The sequence below is a fragment of the Hemitrygon akajei genome, chromosome 10, assembly GCF_048418815.1.
Source record: "Hemitrygon akajei chromosome 10, sHemAka1.3, whole genome shotgun sequence".
Lineage (NCBI taxonomy): Eukaryota > Metazoa > Chordata > Chondrichthyes > Myliobatiformes > Dasyatidae > Hemitrygon > Hemitrygon akajei.
In genome coordinates, this window is record NC_133133.1 from 82,844,870 (window position 1) to 82,866,336 (window position 21,467).

General features: G+C 38.4%; 1 protein-coding gene across 1 annotated transcript in view; it reads right to left on the bottom strand.

Moving 5' to 3' along the window:
- Window positions 1-12,342: 12,342 nt before the first annotated feature.
- LOC140734002 (interferon-inducible GTPase 5-like) overlaps window positions 12,343-21,467 on the bottom strand; it is a 59,856-nt gene continuing 50,731 nt past the window's right edge. Inside the window, exon 5 of the mRNA XM_073057581.1 lies at window positions 12,343-13,543. Within this exon, the coding sequence (XP_072913682.1) occupies window positions 12,343-13,543 (1,201 nt within the window). The remainder of the gene's footprint in view (window positions 13,544-21,467) is intronic.

Sequence of the window (21,467 nt, forward strand, 5' to 3'; positions counted from 1 at the left end):
TTATTCAAGTACCACTCTTCATGACCTCATGGACTGTGGGGTCCATATGGTTTTCATGGCAAGATACAGAAGTAGATTGCCAGGCCTTTCTTCCACACAGATACTGTTGCTGCTCAGGTTGGTGCCCAGCTGGGTTTGAACTCAGGACCATCTGCCTTGAAGTCCAGTTCTGATGCCACTACACCACCAGCCGGCAGGAGGCAACCAACTGGGTAACTGTCAGGAGAAGGAGGGGAAATGGGCAGAGGACACCTATGACCATTCAGCTCAATAACGTATACTGCTTTGGATAGTTTGGTGTCTGGGTGTGCAGCTCACAACAGAAGAGAGGTAAAGAGGATTGCAGTGGTAATAGGATATTCCATAGTAAGAGATATAGGGAGCAGATTTGGTGGGTGTGATAGAGACATACGGATGGTATGTTTCCTCCAAGGTGCCAGGGTCAGAGATGTCTCAGATCAGCTCCAAAGCATTCTCAAGGGGAAGGGTGAGCAGCCTGAAGTCTTGGTACATATTGTCACTATTAACATAGGTAGGAGATTTGAGGAAGTCCTGAAGAGAGATTATAGGGAGAGAGGTAGAAGGCTGACCTTCAGAAACACAACTGCCAGAGTAGTAATCTCTAAATTGCTACCTGTACCAAGCACCAGTGAGGGTGAGAATAGGATAATATGACAGGTGAATGTGTGGCTGGAGGGCTGGTGCAGGGAGCAGCAGTTCAGATTTATGGATCATTGGGTTCTCTTCTGGGGAAGGTATGATCTGTACAAATGGACTGGTTACACTTGAAACCAAGGTGACTAATATCCCTGTGGGCAGGTTTGCTAGAGTTGTTCAGGAGGGTTTAAACTAATATGGTAGGTGTATTGGAACTGGAGTGATAGCGCTGATGATGAGGCAGTTGGTTTACAGTGTGTATTGAGACAGCTAGCGAGGAGAGTCTGTTGATCAGGTAAAATTGAGGTCAACAGGATGAGTTGTAATGTAAGATGTGGACAAAATTTAAAAGGGTGATTAAGGACAGAAGGTATTATATTTGAATGCACCAATATACAGAATAAGTTCAGTGAACTTGTAGCACAGTTACAAATTGGCATGTATGACATTCAGCATCACTGAATTGTGGTAGAAAGAAGATGGTAGCTGGGAGCTTAATGTCCAAACGTACACATTGCATTGAAAGGACAGACAGGTAGGCAGAGGGGTGGTGTGGCTCTGTTGGTAAAAAAAAAGAAATCAAATCATCAGTAAGAGGTGGCATTGTTTTGGAAGGTGTTGAATCCTTTTGAGTAGAGCTAAGAAACTGCAAAGGTAAAAAGACCCTGATGGAAATTATATATAGACCTCCAAACAGGAGAAAAGATGCCATCCACAGATTACAATGAAAAACAGAAAATACTTGCCAAAAGGGCAATGTTACAATCATCATGAGGGAGTTCAATATGCAGGTAGATTGAGAAAACCAGGTTGGTTCTACATCCCAAGAAGAGGGAATATCTAGAATGCCCATGGGGTGGAGTTTTGGAGCAGGTTGTAGTTAAGCCCTCTAGGGGATCACCTATTCTGTATTGGGTTTTGTGCAATGAACCGAATTGATTAGCTAGCCCTTAAAGGAACCCTTAGGGAAAAGTGATCATAAATGATACAATTCACCCTGCAATTTGAGAAGGAGAAGCTGAAGTCATGTGTATCAGTATTACAGTGGAGTAAAGGGAATTAAAGAGGCATAAGAGAGGAGCTGCAAATTTGACTGGTAAAGAACACTGGCAGGGATGATGGCAGAGCAGCAAAGGCTGAAATTTCTGGGAGAAATTCAGAAGGTGCAAGATGTATACATTCCACAGAGGAAGAAGTGTCCAAAAGGCAGGATGCCACTACCAAGAGAAGTCAAAGGCAACATAAAAACCATATAATAGTGCAAAATTAATGGGAGTTAGAGGATTGGGAAACCTTTAAAAACTAGCAGAAGGGAAGTGCAAAAGTCACGAAGAAGGAAAAGATAGAATACAAAGGTAAGCTAGCCAATAATGTTAAAGAAGTTACCAAAAGTTTCTTCAAATGCATAAAGTGCAAATAGAGTTGAGAGTAGATATTGGACTACTGGAGAATAATGCTGGAAAGGTAGTAATTGGGGATGAGGAAATGGTGGATGAACTGACTAAGTAGAAAACACTAGCATTCTGTTGAGAGTTCAAGTGTGTCCGGTGGCAGAAGTGTGTGAAGGTGCCATCACTAAGGAGAAGGATTTTGGATACTGAAAGATCAGAAAGTTGATAACTTACTTGGACCAGATGGTCTACACCCCAAGATCTGGAGTAGGTGGTGGAAGAGATTGTGGAGGCATTGGTAGTGATTTTTCAAGAATGAATTGATATTGGCATGACTCCAGAGTAATGGAAAGTTGCAATTGCCACTCCATTCTGTAAGAAAGGGGAGAGATAGAAGAAAGGAAACTATAAACCGGTTAGTCTGACCTCAGTGGCTGGGATGATGTTGGAGTCGATTGTTAAGGATGTCCTTTCGGGGTACTTGGAAGCACATGATAAAATAGGCCATATTCAGCATGATTTTGTCAAGGAAAAACCTTGCCTGACAAATCTATTGGCATTTTTTGAAAACATAACAATCAGAATAGGAAAAGGAGAACCATTGGATGTTGTGTACTTGGATTTTTAGAAGCCTTGTTCCAGGCAAAAAAACCTCTTCTTCAATCTCAACAATACACTCAGATGGTTTGTGACTTTAGGAGAACTCGCACCACTCAGACCCGTCCTTAGATCAGTGGCACAGCAGTGTAAGCTCTGAGTCATTTCAAACTCCTGGAAGTGCACACCTTGCAACACCACTACTCTATCATTTCCTGTCAGAGTCACTTTAAGTACAGACATTCCTGTGCCTAGCATCACTTTATAGGTGTACAATCAATCTGTGTTCGTAAGTTATGTATAGATTCATAAGCTCTCTCCGGTCCTGTTCACCCTGTACACATCAGACTTCCAATATAACTCGGAGTCCTGCCATGTGCAGAAGTTTGCTGATGACACGGCCATAGTGGGGTGTGTCAGGAATGGACAGGAGGAGGAGTATAGGAAACTGATACAGGACTTTGTGTTATGGTGCAACTCAAACTACCTGCGTCTCAATATCACCAAGACCAAGGAGATGGTGGTGGACTTTAGGAGATCTAGGCCTCATATAGAGCCAGTGATCATTAATGGAGAATGTGTGGAGCAGGTTAAGACCTACAAGTATCTGGGAGTACAGTTAGACGAGAAGCTAGACTGGACTGCCAACACAGATGCCTTGTGCAGGAAGGCACAGAGTCGACTGTACTTCCTTAGAAGGTTGGCGGCATTCAATGTCTGTAGTGAGATGCTGAAGATGTTCTATAGGTCAGTTGTGGAGAGCGCCCTCTTCTTTGTGGTGGCGTGTTGGGGAGGCAGCATTAAGAAGAGGGACGCCTCACGTCTTGATAAGCTGGTAAGGAAGGCGGGCTTTGCCGTGGGCAAAGTACTGGAGAGTATAACATCGGTAGCTGAGCGAAGGGCGCTGAGTAGGCTACGGTCAATTATGGAAAACCCTGAACATCCTCTACATAGCACCATACAGAGACAGAGAAGCAGTTTCAGCGACAGGTTGCTATCGATGCAATGCTCCTCAGACAGGATGAAGAGGTCAATACTCCCCAATGCCATTAGGCTTTACAATTCAACCGCCAGGAGTAAGATATGTTAAGTGCCGGGGTTGATTGTATTTAATGTATTTAAGTAAACTACTTAAGAACTTTTTAAAAGCTATTATTAATGCTTTTTGAGAGAGTGATTTAGATGCATATCATATTTTTACTGAGTTAAGTATTGTATGTAATTAGTTTTGCTACAACAAGTGTATGGGACATTGGAGAAATGTTGAATTTCCCCATGGGGATGAATAAAGTATCTATCTTTCTATCTATCTATCAATCACAAACAAGACAAATTCTGCAGATGCTGGAAATCAAAGCAACCCACACAAAATGCTGAAGGAACTCAACAAGTCAAGCAGCATCACATCTCAGGCAACACATCACCTGTTAATCTGCTGGGGTGATGTACTCTGTCCAGTGCTCTTGGTGTGGCCTGCTTTATATCAGTGGAACCAGACATAGATTGGGAGACAGCTTCACCGAGAACCTACAATCCATCCACCCATGGAAGAAGAGGGATCTCCCAGAGCCCATCCAATTTAATTCCACATCCCTTTCCCATTCCAATATATCAATCCATGGCCTCCTCTACTGTTGCTACGAGGCCACACAAAGGTTGGAGGAACAACACCTTATATTCTGTCTGGCTAGCCTCCAACCCAATGGACTGAACATCGATTTGTCAAACTTCTGGTAATGTCACACCACCCCCCCCCCTAACATTCCCCATCCCCCTTTCCCCCTCTCATCTTATATCCTTGCCTGCTCATTACCTTCCTCTAGTGCTCCTCCTCTCTTTTCATTCCTTCATGAACTTCTGTCCTCTACTATCATACTTCCCCTACTCTTGCCCTGATCAACTTCCCAGCTCGTTACTTCATCCTTCCCCTCCCAATTTCACATATCATGTTGTGTTTTTCTCTCCTCTCCATCATATATTTTTAATATACCCCTCATCTTTTTTTCCTCCAGTCCTGCTGAAGGGTCTTGGCCCAAAACGTCAACTGCACTTATGATGCTGCCTGGCTTGCTGAGTTTTTCCAGCATTTTGTGTGTGTTGCTATGTATTATATTTGTTGATTTATTTATTATTGTGTTTTTATTTTATTGCAATTATTTTTGTCCTCCAGAGTAACAATTATTCTGTCCTCCTTGACACTTGTGTGCTGGAAATGACATGAATCAATCTTGAATCTTTTACTTTCCTCGCCAGCCACGGTTACCTCATCCTCCCTTCTGAATGCTGTTGCATCTTTGGAATGAACCGACCTTGTGAATTCCAAATTACTCCAGAAACTTCAGCTATTGTTACTTTATTCATACTTTTCCAATCTGTTCAACTCTCCCTACTATTTAAAGCCCTATCCTCAGCCTGAGTCATGAGATTCACTAGGGGCATAGTCACAACATGGTTCATTCTGATCCCATCCCATTGGAACAACTCCCTCCTTCCCCATTACTGGTGTCCCATGACTTCAAACCCAGTTCACCCTCACCAATCTTTGAACAACATATAGAGTTCTCTGAACTTATTAACTCTGTGCAAATTACACGTGGCTCCAGAGTTTATTACCTTTGTCATTCAGCATTTTAATTCAGACCCTGGCTGCTGAAATTCCCTCAGTATTACCCCTTTCCTCAATTTTCATACCTACCATAGGTCCTGAGGAGTATGTCAGTATTTACAGCAGGTGCTGGGGATGTTGGTGAGAGCTACTGGACTTGTTTTCCAATTTGTTGCAGCCTGTTTCAGGCACCCAGGGAAGAAGGAGTCAAGGCAGTTCACGGAAGTGGTGATCATCTTGGATTTCTTATTGTGAAACCAAGACCCTCTTGGACATTGGTAAAGTAGAACACTGCACATCTGATTCACTGGTTCACTGGAAAGACCAATGGTGGGGGACCTGCAAGGCCTTGGTTGTGGCACAGACCAGGCTCTCTTTCATGCCTCTGTGTTTCTTGATGTGGCCACTGAGGAAAGAGTCAATGGAGCTGGCTGTGTGCCGCCGGATTCCATGCAGGGTTGGGAGCTGGTCCCTCCCGGTGGATCTGACCCTCAGTATTGGTTCCCAGGAAGACCAGCTATATTGCGTTTATCTGAAGCTGCCCTTGGGAGAAATAAAGAACTACTGCAGCCTGTCCTTTCAGAAGTATGGCCTCAAGACAACATCCATGCACCATCATTCTACTCTGAGGGATTTGGGCTATATTATTGTGGTTGTTTGTGAACCCAAGAAAATTGAATATAATCTTTTAACTGCCAATAAATGGTGGTGGGGTTTAGTCATTATTCTGAAGCATACAAAGAACTTATGAGGCCTAATAGCTGTCATTTGGCTTTAATTTTCTTAGAGCACCTTGAAATATTATTTGTTAGAATGTCAGATTGATGTCAAGGACAGTCTCTGTTAACTAGTCTTAGAAATGTGTCTGTTATTTATGTTGGAACCAAGGCAGTAATGTGCTCCACATTTAGTGAAAGACATCTACTGGGCCAAGGAAAACTATACACTGGAGTAACCTGAGGTTGATGTGAACTAGGGAAATAAATTCTTTTTGCATTTATATGAGTATTTACCATTTGAAAATTATATCAGACTGTGCCTCACCAAGAGAAATCACCATCTGTTGGAATTTCTGATGACTTTGAAAAGTAATTTCATAACCCTCAAACAGAACTGGAATGAATTCCAAGTGAACAACTTTTAAACATGACGATGGACACCTATCATAAATTGTAGATGGTTTGATGAGAACAGGCGTTAGTTATGAAATTGCAAAAGCAAAGATAGTACACGTAAAAAAGGAAGTATTATAGGGATAATCGGTGGTCAATAGATGGAAAAAAACAAATCAAACTGAACCCTTTATGGGAGAAAATAATTCCAGGTAAAGCAGCATGTGAATGTAATTGATGGATTTGCTCTGGCCTCCAAATCTCCTTCCAAAATAGAAGAAACTATGAAAATATAAGCTTGAAAGATAACAAATATAATCTTAATATTGAAAGAATGGGTGAAAGATTAAAGCAGCATATTGAAGCGGCAGGGCCTGGGTCAGAGTGTGAGAACGACATGAGGTTTGGCTGATATAACCACCGGGCCAGATTGAAAAGGTCACGGTTTTGGGGCCAGAGGTGAGGGATGACCCAGTGTGCAGCTCGTTACTCTGTGAGGTTTATTTGTCTCTGCACTGAACTGAGGCTTTGGCCTGCGACTGATGGGTTCCTGGATCTGCCGCAGTGATGACCGGCCTTCATGTATGTGGACTCACTTTAATGAACTTCGGTTCTCAATGTTACTTTCATTGTTTGCACAAATTGATTTTTTTTGCACATTGGGTGTTTAACAATCTGTTTTTTTAATGCCTTCTACTGGGATTCTTTGTTCTGTGGCTGCCAGTAAGGTAATGAATCTAAAGGTTCTATAATGTACACCTACTTTGAGAATAAATGTATTTTGAACTTTGAAAACAGAGATTAAGAACACATGAATAATTTTCCATTATGAAAAATCTGTTCACATCAGCTGATGTTCCAACAAATCACAGCTCATCCACAATGATTTATTCTTAAAGATTTAACTCAGTGGTCCCCAACCACCGGGCGCGGACCGGTACCGGGCCGCAAAGCATGTGCTACTGGGCCGCGAGGAAACGATTTGATTTGGCGATATTTAACGATATGAGTCAGCTGCACCTTTCCTCATTCCCTGTCATGCCCACTGTTGGAACTTGAATGCATGCAAGGTCATTACTCACACGATGTCTTTACCCATGTGTCACCCATGTTTGTGCGGGAAGAAGATCAACTCCTCAAGCTTACAAATGACGGTGGGCTGAAAAGTATGTTTGACATCACATCTCTGCCAGCATTCTGGATCAAATTCAAGGCCGAATATCCTGAGATAGCCATGAAAGCACTGAAAACGTTGCTTCCATTTCCAACATCATAACTCGGCAAAGCAGCCTTTACTGCAATGAATGCAACAAAAGTTAAATTGCGGAATAGACTGGACATAAGGAACCCCCTTCAAATATTGCTGTCTCCCATCACCCCTCAATGGTACCTTCTTGTTGTAGGGAAACAAGCCCAGGGTTCCCACTGATTCAGCAATATTGGTGTGTTGCAATGATTTTATATGTTCATATGGGAAAATATGCGCTGTGTGTTTAATATTAAATTCGTTAGATAAACCCTTCTAGAAATGAAATTAAGAGTATTAGCCACTTATAAGTGACTTTTTTGACTTATCACCTATATTCCAGTCGTGATTAACACCTCCCCCCCCCCCCCAACAGTCGGCCGGTCCGCAAGAATATTGTCAATATTAAACCGGTTCGTGGTGCAAAAATTGTTGGGGACCCCTGATTTAACTGATGAATGAAATGCAACTGTACAAATTTGCTGGAGATAGAAAGCTGGGTATCAGGTGGACTCTGTGGGATACTGAGTAGTTTATGGAAAGTGACTTGTAAGAGTAGATATATGGAGCTGATTTCCTTCCCGTGGATGGCTGGAAAAAAGAATCCCGTCTCAGCAGCATTCCATTCAAGTGGAACAGAGATGGGAAATGACTTCACCCAGAGTATGGTTATCATGCAAATTCTCTGATGAATCAGCTTCTGAGTTTGATCAAGAGTGAAAAGATCAATCCTTTCCAAAACTGATGTGAATCAAGGGATGTGGGAATTGCACAGGAAGGAGTCACAATAACAGGTGTTTGTCATGATCCCACTGAATGTTCGAATGATTATCATACAAGAAGCATCTGACTGTACAGGATAGAGGTACTCATTCAAAAAGAAATGCATCTTCCACTCTGTTCTGGTTCGCAGAGTCCTCCATCACATTTCATTTGATGTGTGGATTTCTTCTCTCAGCCGCACTGTTCCCTCTAAGCTGTGTGGGTGTGTGGCCGTGCAGTAAGTGAAATGCTCCCGTGCACATAGCCTTTGTTGCTGTGCGGCTGGAATTCTCTTTTGTATAATTAAAGTGAAGAGCAGATTTCAGAATGTGTAACCAATTTCCTACTCAGACCAATGGTTGGTCCATGCTGCTTTAAAAAAAATAGAGGAAATGTTAACTAGGGTTCTGACAGAGGCAGCGGTAGAGATTGTGGAGGCATTAGTAATGATCTTTCAAAAATCAGTGGACTATGGCATGGTACCAGAGGACTGGAAAATTGCAAATGTCACTGCATTGTTTAAGAGAGGAGGAAGCCAACAGAAAGGAAATTATAGACCAGTTAGTCTGAGATCAGTGGTTTGGAAGATGTTGGACGCAATTGTTAAAGATGTGGTTATGGAGTACTTAGTGACACAGGACAAGAAAGGACAAAGTCTGCATGGTTTCCTTCATGGAAAATCTTGCCTGATGATACAGTTGGAATTCTTTGAGGAGATGAGATGTAGGATAATAATTATATACATTAGAAAGTACCGAGATAATGGTTCTTGTGATTATTGTTCTTTTTAATCAAAATATCCCTATAAAATTTAGAGTAAAATATTACACATTTCATTTGTTGTTTTGAAAACCCTCACTGGACATTCTTCAAGGTACCCCAGTAGTAGGCACCCTTTTGGCCCACTGAATATATGGCAGACTTCAGAAAATACCCTTCCCAAACAATTTGACCCATAACTCATGCCATGTTCCCATTAATCCCATCACTTTCCTGCACTTATGGCCAACTACAGTGGCCAAATAACCTGAAACAGAGCATTTTGGGAAAAACCTATCCCAATGCAGAAATAAAAGGCAGGAATAGGTTTAAGAGGGAACAACAGCTGACAGAATTGAACCCAGATCACTGAAGCTCTGAGGTGAGAACTTTAACCCTCAGTTACCTGAGGTGATAACTTTAAAGGTCTGCATGCTTTCCAGCTCATAATTTGAGCTACTGATCAGTCGAAATTGCTCACGAAAATTACCTTTACAGGCATGTGTATGTTGGACAGATACACTAAGGTTAAAATGTTAATGTCATTTTGAATCTGTGTTGTGCATTATCCAATGAAAAATGAATGTAGTACTTGAATGGCATTTCATTTCATTAATGATTAATCAGAGAAAGGGATTTCATAAAGCATTATTTAGGCATAACTGCATGTTGAGAAAGTATTAACCCACCATGACAAATCAAAAGCTAACTTCTTAGCATTTCTTAAAGTCACATATTTCTGGATTGTCATAACCGATCAATTAAAGCCTTTTTAAATCATTTGTTTTCCCTTCAGTAATACTTTAGAATTTAGTATGTCTAGAATTTAATTACTACACAGGATACTACAATCATCCAGCAGTCTGAAATACAAAGCAACTGGCCTGATATCTGATCTGGTATGATGAAACTACACTGCAAAAGAGAATTTAAAAAAACTTTGAACACAATGGGTTAAATTTGTACCTGTTTTAATCAAGTAAATTTGTCTTAATACATGCATTTGGAACTTACTACATTAATTAAAGAACAAAGTGCACCACAACCTTAATCAATCCAAAGCTCAAATCTGTATATAAGCAGAATAGTTCCAGTGAGCTGTGTAAGATTCTCCCACATTATTCCCAATGCAACAAATTAAGATGGCTTATTCCAGATCATTTTTCTGTCCTTTGAAGGCACTGTGACCCACACAATGCTGGAGGAACTCAGTAGTTCTGGCAGTATCTATGAAGAGGGTAAATGGTTGATGTTTTGGTCTGAGGCCCTTCATTAGGATCTGATGGTCAAATAAATGTCAACTGGTTATTCCTCTGCATAGATGGTGTCTGACCTGGTCAGATCATGCAGCATTTTGTCTGTGTGAATCTGGATTTCCAACATCTCTGGGATCTCTTGTGTTTTTGTTGTCAGCATTCCTGATCACCTCCCTTTTGACAATGCCACGATGTCTCTGCTGGAGACTGGCTAATTCCTCTGAAAACTGAAGTCCAGTGAAGAAAGCATAAGAGCACTGATGCTTATTCCATAATATCTGTGTCATAATGTCTACAATTTCCTTTAATAATATTGACTTATTTTCCCCACAAACTAAAGAATCATTAATGCAGCAGGGCTTTGAATTAATTGCCAAGATTTAAAATAATTGTATTTAATTCACATATTTCAATGTTTTACTCTGTATTCTTACATTGATTCCACAATATTCTGTGATGTTTTGATGATTATAGACAAGCATAGACAACATTATTTCAAACTCTGCACTGAAGTTGATTCTGTGTCCATCTGCTGAACAAGAAGGAATCCGTGGAATGTTTGAGGAACTTTTTGATGCAGTTTGATATGAAGAGAATTGACATGGATCATGAAATTTCCTTCTCTCTGATTAGTTGCTGCATGATTTGGTGAGCATCTCCCTCAGTTGGTTTTCATTTCAGTTTTCAAGCATCTAATGGTGAGGAAATCCATGAATGCAATAATTGAGATAGAAGCAAGACAATTTATCAATCTGTTTACCATGGAGTTTGTATGCGAGGAATGACACAGAACAGTTATGAAAAGTAAGCATTTAATAGGGCAAGATCTTTTCAATCCTTAGTTTCCTACTGACAGAAAAAAATCCAGTTTATATTGATGATGGGGTATAATTAAATTCACTAATACGGGACTTGCAGTGAAAAAGACTGAATGTAATTTGCACAATCACTCATGGTGTGTTTTGAATACATTCACAGGAGTGCGTTTCATTTTTGAGATAGTTTGGAATAGTTTGAGATATTGGATGTGACACAGCACTGGTATCATCCAGAGCCATTTACTCCAAGTGATCATATAGGATGAGTTAAGCTCAGAATTGAAAAGGATATGACATGAGATTAGTTTACAGTTACAACTGAGATGTAAAGTTTTATGGATTTATTTCAATAATATGTAAGTTATTCTGTTATCTTGCAATATTTTGTATTTTTTCTTACTTTTTGCATTGTGATTTAATAACAAGTATTAATAAACTACTTAGATTAATTCTGACTTGCTGTGCTGTGTAGGTTCATGTGAAACTCACAAACCTGCAGAAGGGAGAATTATTGACCATTGTTTGACAATTTTAAATGAGATCTAAATGTGCAAGGCTTTATTGATTCCAGATCTTGCCATGAGGTTTGCTCCAATTTCTCTAACAATTTTTTTTTAAGAGATTCTCTTAAGGTAAGTCAAATTGTAGAAGTCAACAAGCATCAAACACAGACTTGTGATATATAACATCAAATGGTTGGGGTGGCACTTGATCTTTCAAACAATGGTTTACGTCTTAATTGATACAGGTATCTATATACTGCACCCAAATATCAGCTATCATTTTGCTCGTCCTTTTTTTAAACAAGTCATTGGCTGAATAATGCAAGGTGCTGCTGATAAACCCAATGTTTATCGGGTACATCCTTCATGTACACTTCTGAAGGCAGATGTAGCTTAACTGTAAAGCTTAATTCATAGTGTAGCACTCTGTTAATCTTGTACCAGTTTTCCAAGTGCCGCAGATCGGAAACTCCCCCTGAAGTCCCTTCAGTAATGAATAGAAAATATTTCCTGGAACGAATGTAGTAGAAGTGAGCATTGTTGAGTCGAATTAGAGCAGGATTTGGTGTTAGCTAACATGAAATTATTAACCACACCATGATATAAAGACACTGGGTAGATGTTTGTACAACTCAGTTAATCAGTTTCAGAGAAAACTTTCACCACTGTCTCTGCACTCTCTGTAAGTTCCTTCAGTGCATCACTCAGTATCTTGTAAGTCATGAGAAATGATGAGCCTGCTCCAAAAATGGAGCCAATGACAGGGACATGGTGGAGAGCAAATTCCACGGCTGAAATGGCAGCAGCAGTAGCAACCCAACCTAACTTCATAATTGCATCTGTGGTTATTTCCCCCAGCAGTGGACCTTTTACTGTCTCCTTCAGCTCTTCCACAGGTTTTCCTGCTCTCTTGGCCAGTCTTTGAAGAGAGGCATCATCCAGGCCCAGGCATTTTTGGAAGCAGACAATGGCTCCAATCAATATACTGATATCACAAGCGAGAGAGAAGCCGGGAAATGGGATGGCTCCCAATCCACCAGAGAGTGTTGCAAACATCCAGATACAATTTCTCAGAATCTTAGATTTCTTCTGCACTATCTCCACACTTAGATTTGGAAGGGCCAGGACAAAGATCCTTTTCTTTATATTATTTAGATCACCTTCAAGTCTTTCATTTAACTGAAAGAAATCAAAATGTTTTGGCTTTTTACCAGATATGAGGAACACAGATGAATCTGGAAACCCTGCCTCTGCCAAGCTCCTGACACACTCAATCCGAATCTTTTCCAGCCCTTCTTTATCATTAATAACCTTCTTTTCTTCCCTCATGTTGAGAAGATCAATGTCAATCTTAGAGCAGACAAAATAGAACTTTTTCCCCAACCGTGTAATCTCTTTGGCAAGTTTTACATCAATTTCTTTGAATCGAACAGCGGCGATTATGATAAAGAAATCATATCTTTCAAATTTCATTTTTGTGAGATATTTAGCTGCTGGAAATTGTATAGATCCAATTCCTGGCAGGTCCCAATAGCGAACATTGGGCAGAGTGGGATGTGAGTACCCGGTTGGCTCCTTTGTTGTTTCTGTGATCCCAACTTCAACTGCTCCTGGATCAGTGCTCTGAAGTCCTCTGATGGCATTGATGAAGGTGGATTTTCCTGCACCTGTTTCTCCCATCACTGCAATGTTAAGATCTGTTTTGTTCAGTTCAGCTATCTTCTTCTCTAACAGTGGTTTAACTTTTCCCACCCCACCTGTTTCAAAATCAGACTTTAGTTTGCTCAGCTCTTCCTGTGTGAAGCATGACAGGGTCTCAGTCTCTGCCACCTGTTCACTGAAAGAAAATATGTTCCATTAAAATTCTCAACTGAAACAACTTCCAATTATATTTCATATCATGGCATTCACAGAACATTCTCATGTCAGTCCTTCCTAGTAATGGTCCAAATGCTCTTTGCTGTTAGAATTTGCTACCCAACAGCTATCCATATTTATTATTATAATGTGCATAAGCACAAGTAGAGCCATTGGAAAATATAGCACAGAAACAGGCATCGACCTGCAGTAGTACAATAGCCCTTCATACTCACATTATTGATGTAACTATCCAAACTTCTCTTAAACATTAAAATTGAGCTCACAAGCACCACTTATGCTGGCAGCTCATTCCAAACTCGCACGACCCTCTGACCAGTTAATAGGCTTTGCTTAAACACCATTGATTTATCCGATGGAGCTCATAGATCTTGACCTATTTTTCCACAGAGCAGCAACTTCACATACTTCTACCATTTTATTTCTGTTCATCCATGTTGCTTCTCAGTCATCTCTTCTCAGTTCAACAAATTATCTTAGCTTTTGCCTCTTTGAAATGATACTGCAGGTGAAGTTGGTGATGGGAGATTTGGAGCACATGAAGCCCTATATTGTGAGGGGCGCTAGTAATTGGTTGATAGGGTGCAGAAGAGAAGGGGTTACCAGAGGTTCCTATGCAGATGATGCTTTCTGTCTGTAGTGTGGTGCATCAATGGAATGGGAACGGCACATTTCAGACCTGGCATGCTTCAGTTATTGATACTCTCTACCACAGTCAATAATCTCGTTTCAGTACATGCAGTTCTGAATGATGCTGTGCAGTCAAATTGTTGGAGGGGAAAAAGAGAAGAACATTTTCCAAGAACATGTCCATCCTCAACCATTGTCAGTGCTAATGATGTGGCTGAAATAATCACAAGCATGCTGTTTGATATCCACACTAAATGGTGATAGGACCAGGCAACTTCCAGAATATATTACAGGAGACCCGGGATCTTTCAATCTAGGTATCTACACGTCAAGACATAACACTGTTCAGGTGTCAAATCCAGTATGGCTAATGACCACCAAATCTGGCAACACTAAAACATGAACAGAGTGATGGACCTTGCCATCATGGGGTGATCAAGAAGCATTAATTCACAGGCACACCTATGCCTAATTTGCAATTTTTCCAGAACAATTTGATCTTTGAACTTCACTTTCAACTGTATCAGTTGTGGCCACGAGAACTTCTTCCCATACATAATGAAAACTGTCTTTGATCCCAGGCTAAAACATCATTGAGTGTGACAAAGAGAACCAGACTCTTTCAGTAAGCACCAAGAAGAATGCATACCAATGATTAGTGATGACCTGAGAACTATCAGTTCAAAGAAAAACAGCAAACCACCCAAAAAAGAAAGGTGACACAATCAACAACCCACCCTCCAAATCCCCTCCACAGAACATCAGACCCCACTTGAAATGCTACAGAACATTGGTCTGCCTTCCGCCAGTGAACATGTGAGACATAGTTCCTTTCTGTCCGCCTTTAATCTCTCCCTTTCCCGACTTAAACTTTGAAATTTTAACGTTACTCAGTCAGATCCTGCAGAATGACAGTTATAATTATGTTTAACGTAAGAAGCACCAGGAGAAATCTTGAAGCAGGCAATGGTAAACTTAAAAAAGCTGACAAGACTTCAGAGGAGCCACCCTGGGTAAACAGATTAGAGTCTCAAATCAGCTATATCGTTGCTGAATTAACTCAACTAAAAGAAAGATTTCTCCCCTTGGAGGGAAAAATTGACTCTTTGAGCCTTGATCTTAAAGAGGTTAGTCGAAATGTGGCTCATATTTCTTCTCATTTGGAAAAGGCTCAACAATGGATTGTGGATTTGGAGGCCTGCTCTTGTCAGAACAATATTCAAACTGTTGGATTAAAAGAGAAATCAGGACCCGCCGACACACTGGATTATTTTGCTAAAATACTTCAATCTTTACTTCCGGAGGTTTGCCTACAACTGCTGGAGATTGAAATGGCTCATAGAGTTGGTGCTTTAAAATTCTCAGATCAAGGTGAAAACAAGCATATTGTTGTGCATTTTCTTCGTTTTAGAGACAAAGACCATATTATTAAGCTTGCAAGAAAACAAAGGTTGTTTCAATTTCAAAGCTCTGAGATTTGCATCTTCAAAGATTTTCCGTGTGAAATTGTTCAGAAATGTTCTGCATTCGCTGCTGTAATGCGTACGTCTTATCAAAGACAGTTGCATCCATCTCTTCAATACCCAGCTAAATTAAAGCTTTTCGTCAAAAATTCTGGGATTCCTATTTTTGAGAACCCAGCTGAAGCATTGCATTTTATTAATTCTCTCCCTGACGAGTCTGAAGTCTGAAGTTTGAATGATTTATATCTGTTTGACTGTCTAGCAATGTAAGGAGTGTTGAAATTGGAAGATTTGATGGGTATAGAAAGTCTATATCTTAAAATGTACTTTTATCTCTGAAATAGACTGGTTTGGATGGTTTTAACCTCAGAAGACATAGTGAGGGAACTGTTGAAAGACTGTAGATAACTCTGAACCATCTAGAATTCTTTTTTCTGTTCGCAGCATTTAATTAAACTAATTGCATTTTGCTTCATATGCTTTTGTTAAGAACTTATAAGTAATTATCTGGGTTTCTTTATGTTTTAAAGAGAGATTTGATAATTTAAAGATGGCGATTGTTTTTCTTCTGAGCAAATATTTCAAGAATTTTTTGGACGTGTTTTTTCTCCTTATCTAATATTATGAAGGTTATTTTCAAAACTGAAGGTCGTTTCTAATAACTGTTCTTTTCAACTCAACTGTAATGAGCTGTATGTCGACTGTAATAAGATGTATATCTGGATAAGGGAGACAGCGATTACTCTTTTCATTTTTACCTTTTATTCAGGCAGGTGGAGTTGATAATTGCTTTTCATGCATTCTTTGGGGCTTGCGTCGATCGATATCGACTTATTTCCAGGCTTTGTAGGTTGGGTGGGTTTTTTCTTTTTTTCTTTTCTTATTTTTTATCGCTATTATGGAATTCCAGAGCGTATGCAAATTATTATTATTGTTGTTCATCTCCACCATTCTCAACCACCTTATCCTGACGTGCGTCTAACTACTTTTTTTTAGATATAAAGTCTCATGACGATATTTAAACAGTTAAATGTTTTAAGTTGGAATGTCCATGGTTGGAATAATCCTATTAAGTGTAAGAAAAAATTTAAAATATTAACCGATTCCAACCTGATATAATCTTTACACAAGAGACGCATATCAGGTTATGGGATAAAAATAGATTCTTTTAAATTTTGGAAGGCACCTCAGTTTCATGCAAATTCTTAAAGTAAAATTAGAGGTGTTTCCATTTTTATTGATTCCAAGATTCCTTTTAACCAGGAGGATATTATAGTTGATATAGTTGATTTTTGATTGTTAAATGAATAATTTACAACAGGAAGTGGTTTCGGTTAATATATATGGACCAAATGTTGACGATCCCTCTTTCTTTAACATTGTTTTTGCTCTATTACCTGATCTAAATAAATATATGTTATTAATGGGTGGTGATTTTAATACTTGTTTAAATCCTTTAATAGATAAGTCATCATCCAAACATCAACTCCCTAATTGTTCTTCATTATTTATTAATTCTTTTTTAATTGATTATGGCTTAATTGAAATTTGGAGACATATGCATCCTAGTGATAGAGAACATTCCTTTTCCTCACATGTTCATAATAAATATTCAAGAATCGACTATTTTATAGTCGACCATCAACTTCTATTTAATGTTCAGAAATATGAATAAGATTCAATTGTTATCTCTCATCATGCTCCCTTAAACCTAATATTTGAACTGAAAGATGTTGCTTCTACAAGACCACTTTGGCATTTTCCAGAACATTTGTTACAAAGCTCAGAATTTGTTGAGTTTATTGAAACTCAGATAAAAGAGTTTTTTCTCATTAATAATACAGGAAACGTCTCATAGTTAGTAATTTGGGATACATTAAAAGCTTATTTACGTGGTCAGATTATTTCATATATAGCTAAGCTAAAGAAACAGACAAGAATGGAATTAGATAAAATTTCTAAGCAAATTGAAGATTTAGATATCATCAATGCAACCTCTCCAAATGTTGATTTGTTTAAAAGAAGAGTGGAATTACAATCACAATATAATTTATTATTAACTTATCCTATTGAAGGATATTTGCTTAAATTGAAAAGTCAGTTTTATATTTTTGGGTATAAAAATAATAGGGTCTTAGCTTCCCAATTAAGGGCAGCTAGAGCTAAAAGACAAATTTTAAAGATTCATAAAGGTAATGGAGATATAATAAGTAATGATGAAGACATTACTAATATTTTTCATGATTTTTATTCTGACCTTTATAAATCTCAATTTCCTGCAGATTCCTTCAAAATGAAGGCTTTTTTACATAAGATTAAATTTCCTAAAATTACTGTTGAAGGTCAACAGATGCTTGATGCTCCAATTACTGAGCATGAAATTCGGAAAGCTTGGTTGTCAATGCAATCAGGTAAAGCTCCTGCACTTGATGGTTATTCAGTAGGATTTTACAAAAAAAATTGAAAAAATACTTTCTCCATATCTTTTGGGAACATTTCATGAATCTTTTCAGAAGGGTAATTTACCTCATCCTTTTTATGAAGCTTCTGTTTCCTTAATTCTTAAGAAAAATAAAGATCCCACTGAATGTTCATCATATGGACATATTTTGTTATTAAATGTTGAAGCAAAAATTATTTCTAAGACAATGGCTAACTGTTTGGAATTTAGATAGATAGATAGATAGATAGATACTTTATTCATCCCCATGGGGAAATTCAACTTTTTTCCAATGTCCCATACACTTGTTATAGCAAAACTAATTACATACAATACTTAACTCAGTAAAAAATATGATATGCATCTAAATCACTATCTTAAAAAGCATTAATAATAGCTTTTAAAAAGTTCTTAAGTCCTGGCGGTAGAATTGTAAAGCCTAATGGCATTGGGGAGTATTGACCTCTTCATCCTGTCTGAGGAGCATTGCATCGATAGTAACCTGTCGCTGAAACTGCTTCTCTGTCTCTGGATGGTGCTATGTAGAGGATGTTCAGAGTTATCCATAATTGACCGTAGCCTACTCAGCGCCCTTCGCTCAGCTACCGATGTTAAACTCTCCAGTACTTTGCCCACGACAGAGCCCGCCTTCCTTACCAGCTTATTAAGACGTGAGGCGTCCCTCTTCTTAATGCTGCCTCCCCAACACGCCACCACAAAGAAGAGGGCGCTCTCCACAACTGACCTATAGAACATCTTCAGCATCTCACTACAGACATTGAATGACGCCAACCTTCTTAGGAAGTACAGTCGACTCTGTGCCTTCCTGCACAAGGCATCTGTGTTGGCAGTCCAGTCTGTTTATTTAGTTTATTTAGTTATCAGTTTGTTTAGTAAAATCATCTCTATGGATCAAATGGGCTTTATTAAAGGCCGTTACTCTTTCTCCATTGTTCGGGGCTTGATGAACATCATATTTTCATCATTAACTAAGATACCCCAATGTGCTATTTCTCTTGATGCAGCAAAGGCATTTGATAGAGTTGAATGGATATATCTGTTTAAGGTATTAGAAAAGTTTGGCTTTGGTAATAATTTAAGTAGTGGATTCAAATTATCTATAAGAATCCTATTGCTACTGTTATTACTAATAATCTTAGGTCCACTTTTTTAATTTCACGAGATACTAGACAGGGATGTCCATTAAGCCCTTTATTATTTAATCTCGTACTACAGCTTTTGACTATAATACTCCGTGAAGCTAAAAATATTCATGGTATCTCTGTAAATGGGACCAAACATAAGATTTCTCTTTACGCAGATGATCTTTTGGTTTATATTTCAAACCCTGAAGAATGTATTCCTAATCATTTGAAAATACTAAATGAATTTGGAAAATTTTCAGGATATAAACTTAACTTAAATAAAAGTGAATTTTTTCCATTAAATGCTCCTGTTTTTATATATAATGATATTCCATTCAGAATTGATAATTCTTTTAAATATTTGGATATCATAATTGCTAAAAAATACAAAGATCTTTATAAAGCTAATGTTGTTCCTTTAATGGACTCTATGAAACAATTATTTTCTAGATGGAACCCACTTACAATTTCTTTAATAGGTCATATTCATGCCATGAAAATGATGATTTTACCTAGATGTTTATATATTTTTCAAAATATACCTTTGTTTCCAACTATTTTTTTTTATAAAATCGACTGTATTATTTTGTCCTTTATTTGGAACAATAAGAGACCAAGAATTAACAAGTATCATTTACAAAAATCTAAAAAAGATGGTGGACTTGCACTTCCTAATTTAAGATTGTATTATTGGGCTGTGAGTATTCAACAATTATGTTTTTGACTATATTGGCTCGATAAGAGCTAAAAACCAGCCTGGATTGATTTGGAATTAAAAGCTATCAAACAATTTCATTTAACCTCATTTTAGGAGCTCCATTACCTTTAGCACTCTCTAAAATTCCAAATTTAAAACTCTACCCTGTTATTAAACAGTGTTTACGGATTTGGTTTCAGTTCTGCAATTTTTTAAAAAAATTTTAAACAATTTAAATTGTCTCGCTCTTTATATCGAAATTTTTTATTTAAACCCTCAAAAACTGATCCCATTTTTCTCCTGTGGAGAAATAAGGGGATCTGTTCTGTTGCAGATCTATTTTGTGATGGTCGATTGATGACTTTTGATGAGTTAATTAGCAAATATTCTCTCTGTCTCATACATACTTTCTGCAATATCTTCAGGTTAGACATTTTTTACAAAAATACTTTTCTAAGTTTCCATATATGCAAGAATCTGATTTGTTGGATATTAATTTAAATATGTTTCCTTTAGTAAGAGGTTCCATTAGTAGAATTTATAATTTATTTTTACTACAAAAAGATAACCTCTCACTAAAGATTATACATGATTGGGGGAGAGAACTTAATATGACCTTCGTTAATGAAGATTGGTTGCCAGCTCTGAAAATGGTCAATTCTTTCTCGATATGTGCCAATCACTGTTTAATTCAATTTAAAATTGTTCACTATAATTATTTAACAAGGGAGAGACCATCCAAAATATTTCCTAACATAGATAATTATTGTGATAGGTGTAACACTGAAGTAGCCACTTTGTCACATATGTTCTGTTTATGTTCTTCATTAAAATCTTTTTGGAAATCTTTATTTTCTACAATTTCTAAAGCTCTGAAAATTAATTTACAACCTAATACATTGACTGTACTATTTGGAATAGTTCCGCATCATATTCAGGGTATTTCATCTTCAGATCAACATGTAATTGCATTTGTTACATTATTGACAAGAAGGGCTATTTTATTGAAATGGAAAGATCCCTATGTCACTACATTAATTCAATGGTTTTCTCAAGTAATGTTATGTATTAAGACCATAAGACCATAAGACAAAGGAGCAGAAGTCGGCCATTTGGCGCATCGAGTCTGCTCCACCATTACATCATGAGCTGATCCAATCTCCCCTTTAGTCCCATTCCCCCGCCTTCTCACCATAACCTTTGATGCCCTGACTACTCAGATACCTATAAATCTCTGTCTTAAAGACACTCAATGACTTGGCCTCCACTGCCGCCAGTGGCAACAAATTCCACAGATTCACCACCCTCTGGCTAAAAAAACTCTTTTCGCATCTCTGTTTTGAATGGGTGCCCTGCAATCCTCAAGTCATGTTCTCTTGTACTAGACACCCCACCATGGGAAACAATTTTGCCACATGAACTCTGTCCATGCCTTTGAACATTTGAAATGTTTCTATGAGGTCCCCCCTCATTCTTATAAGCTCCAAGGAGTACAGTCCAAGAGCAGT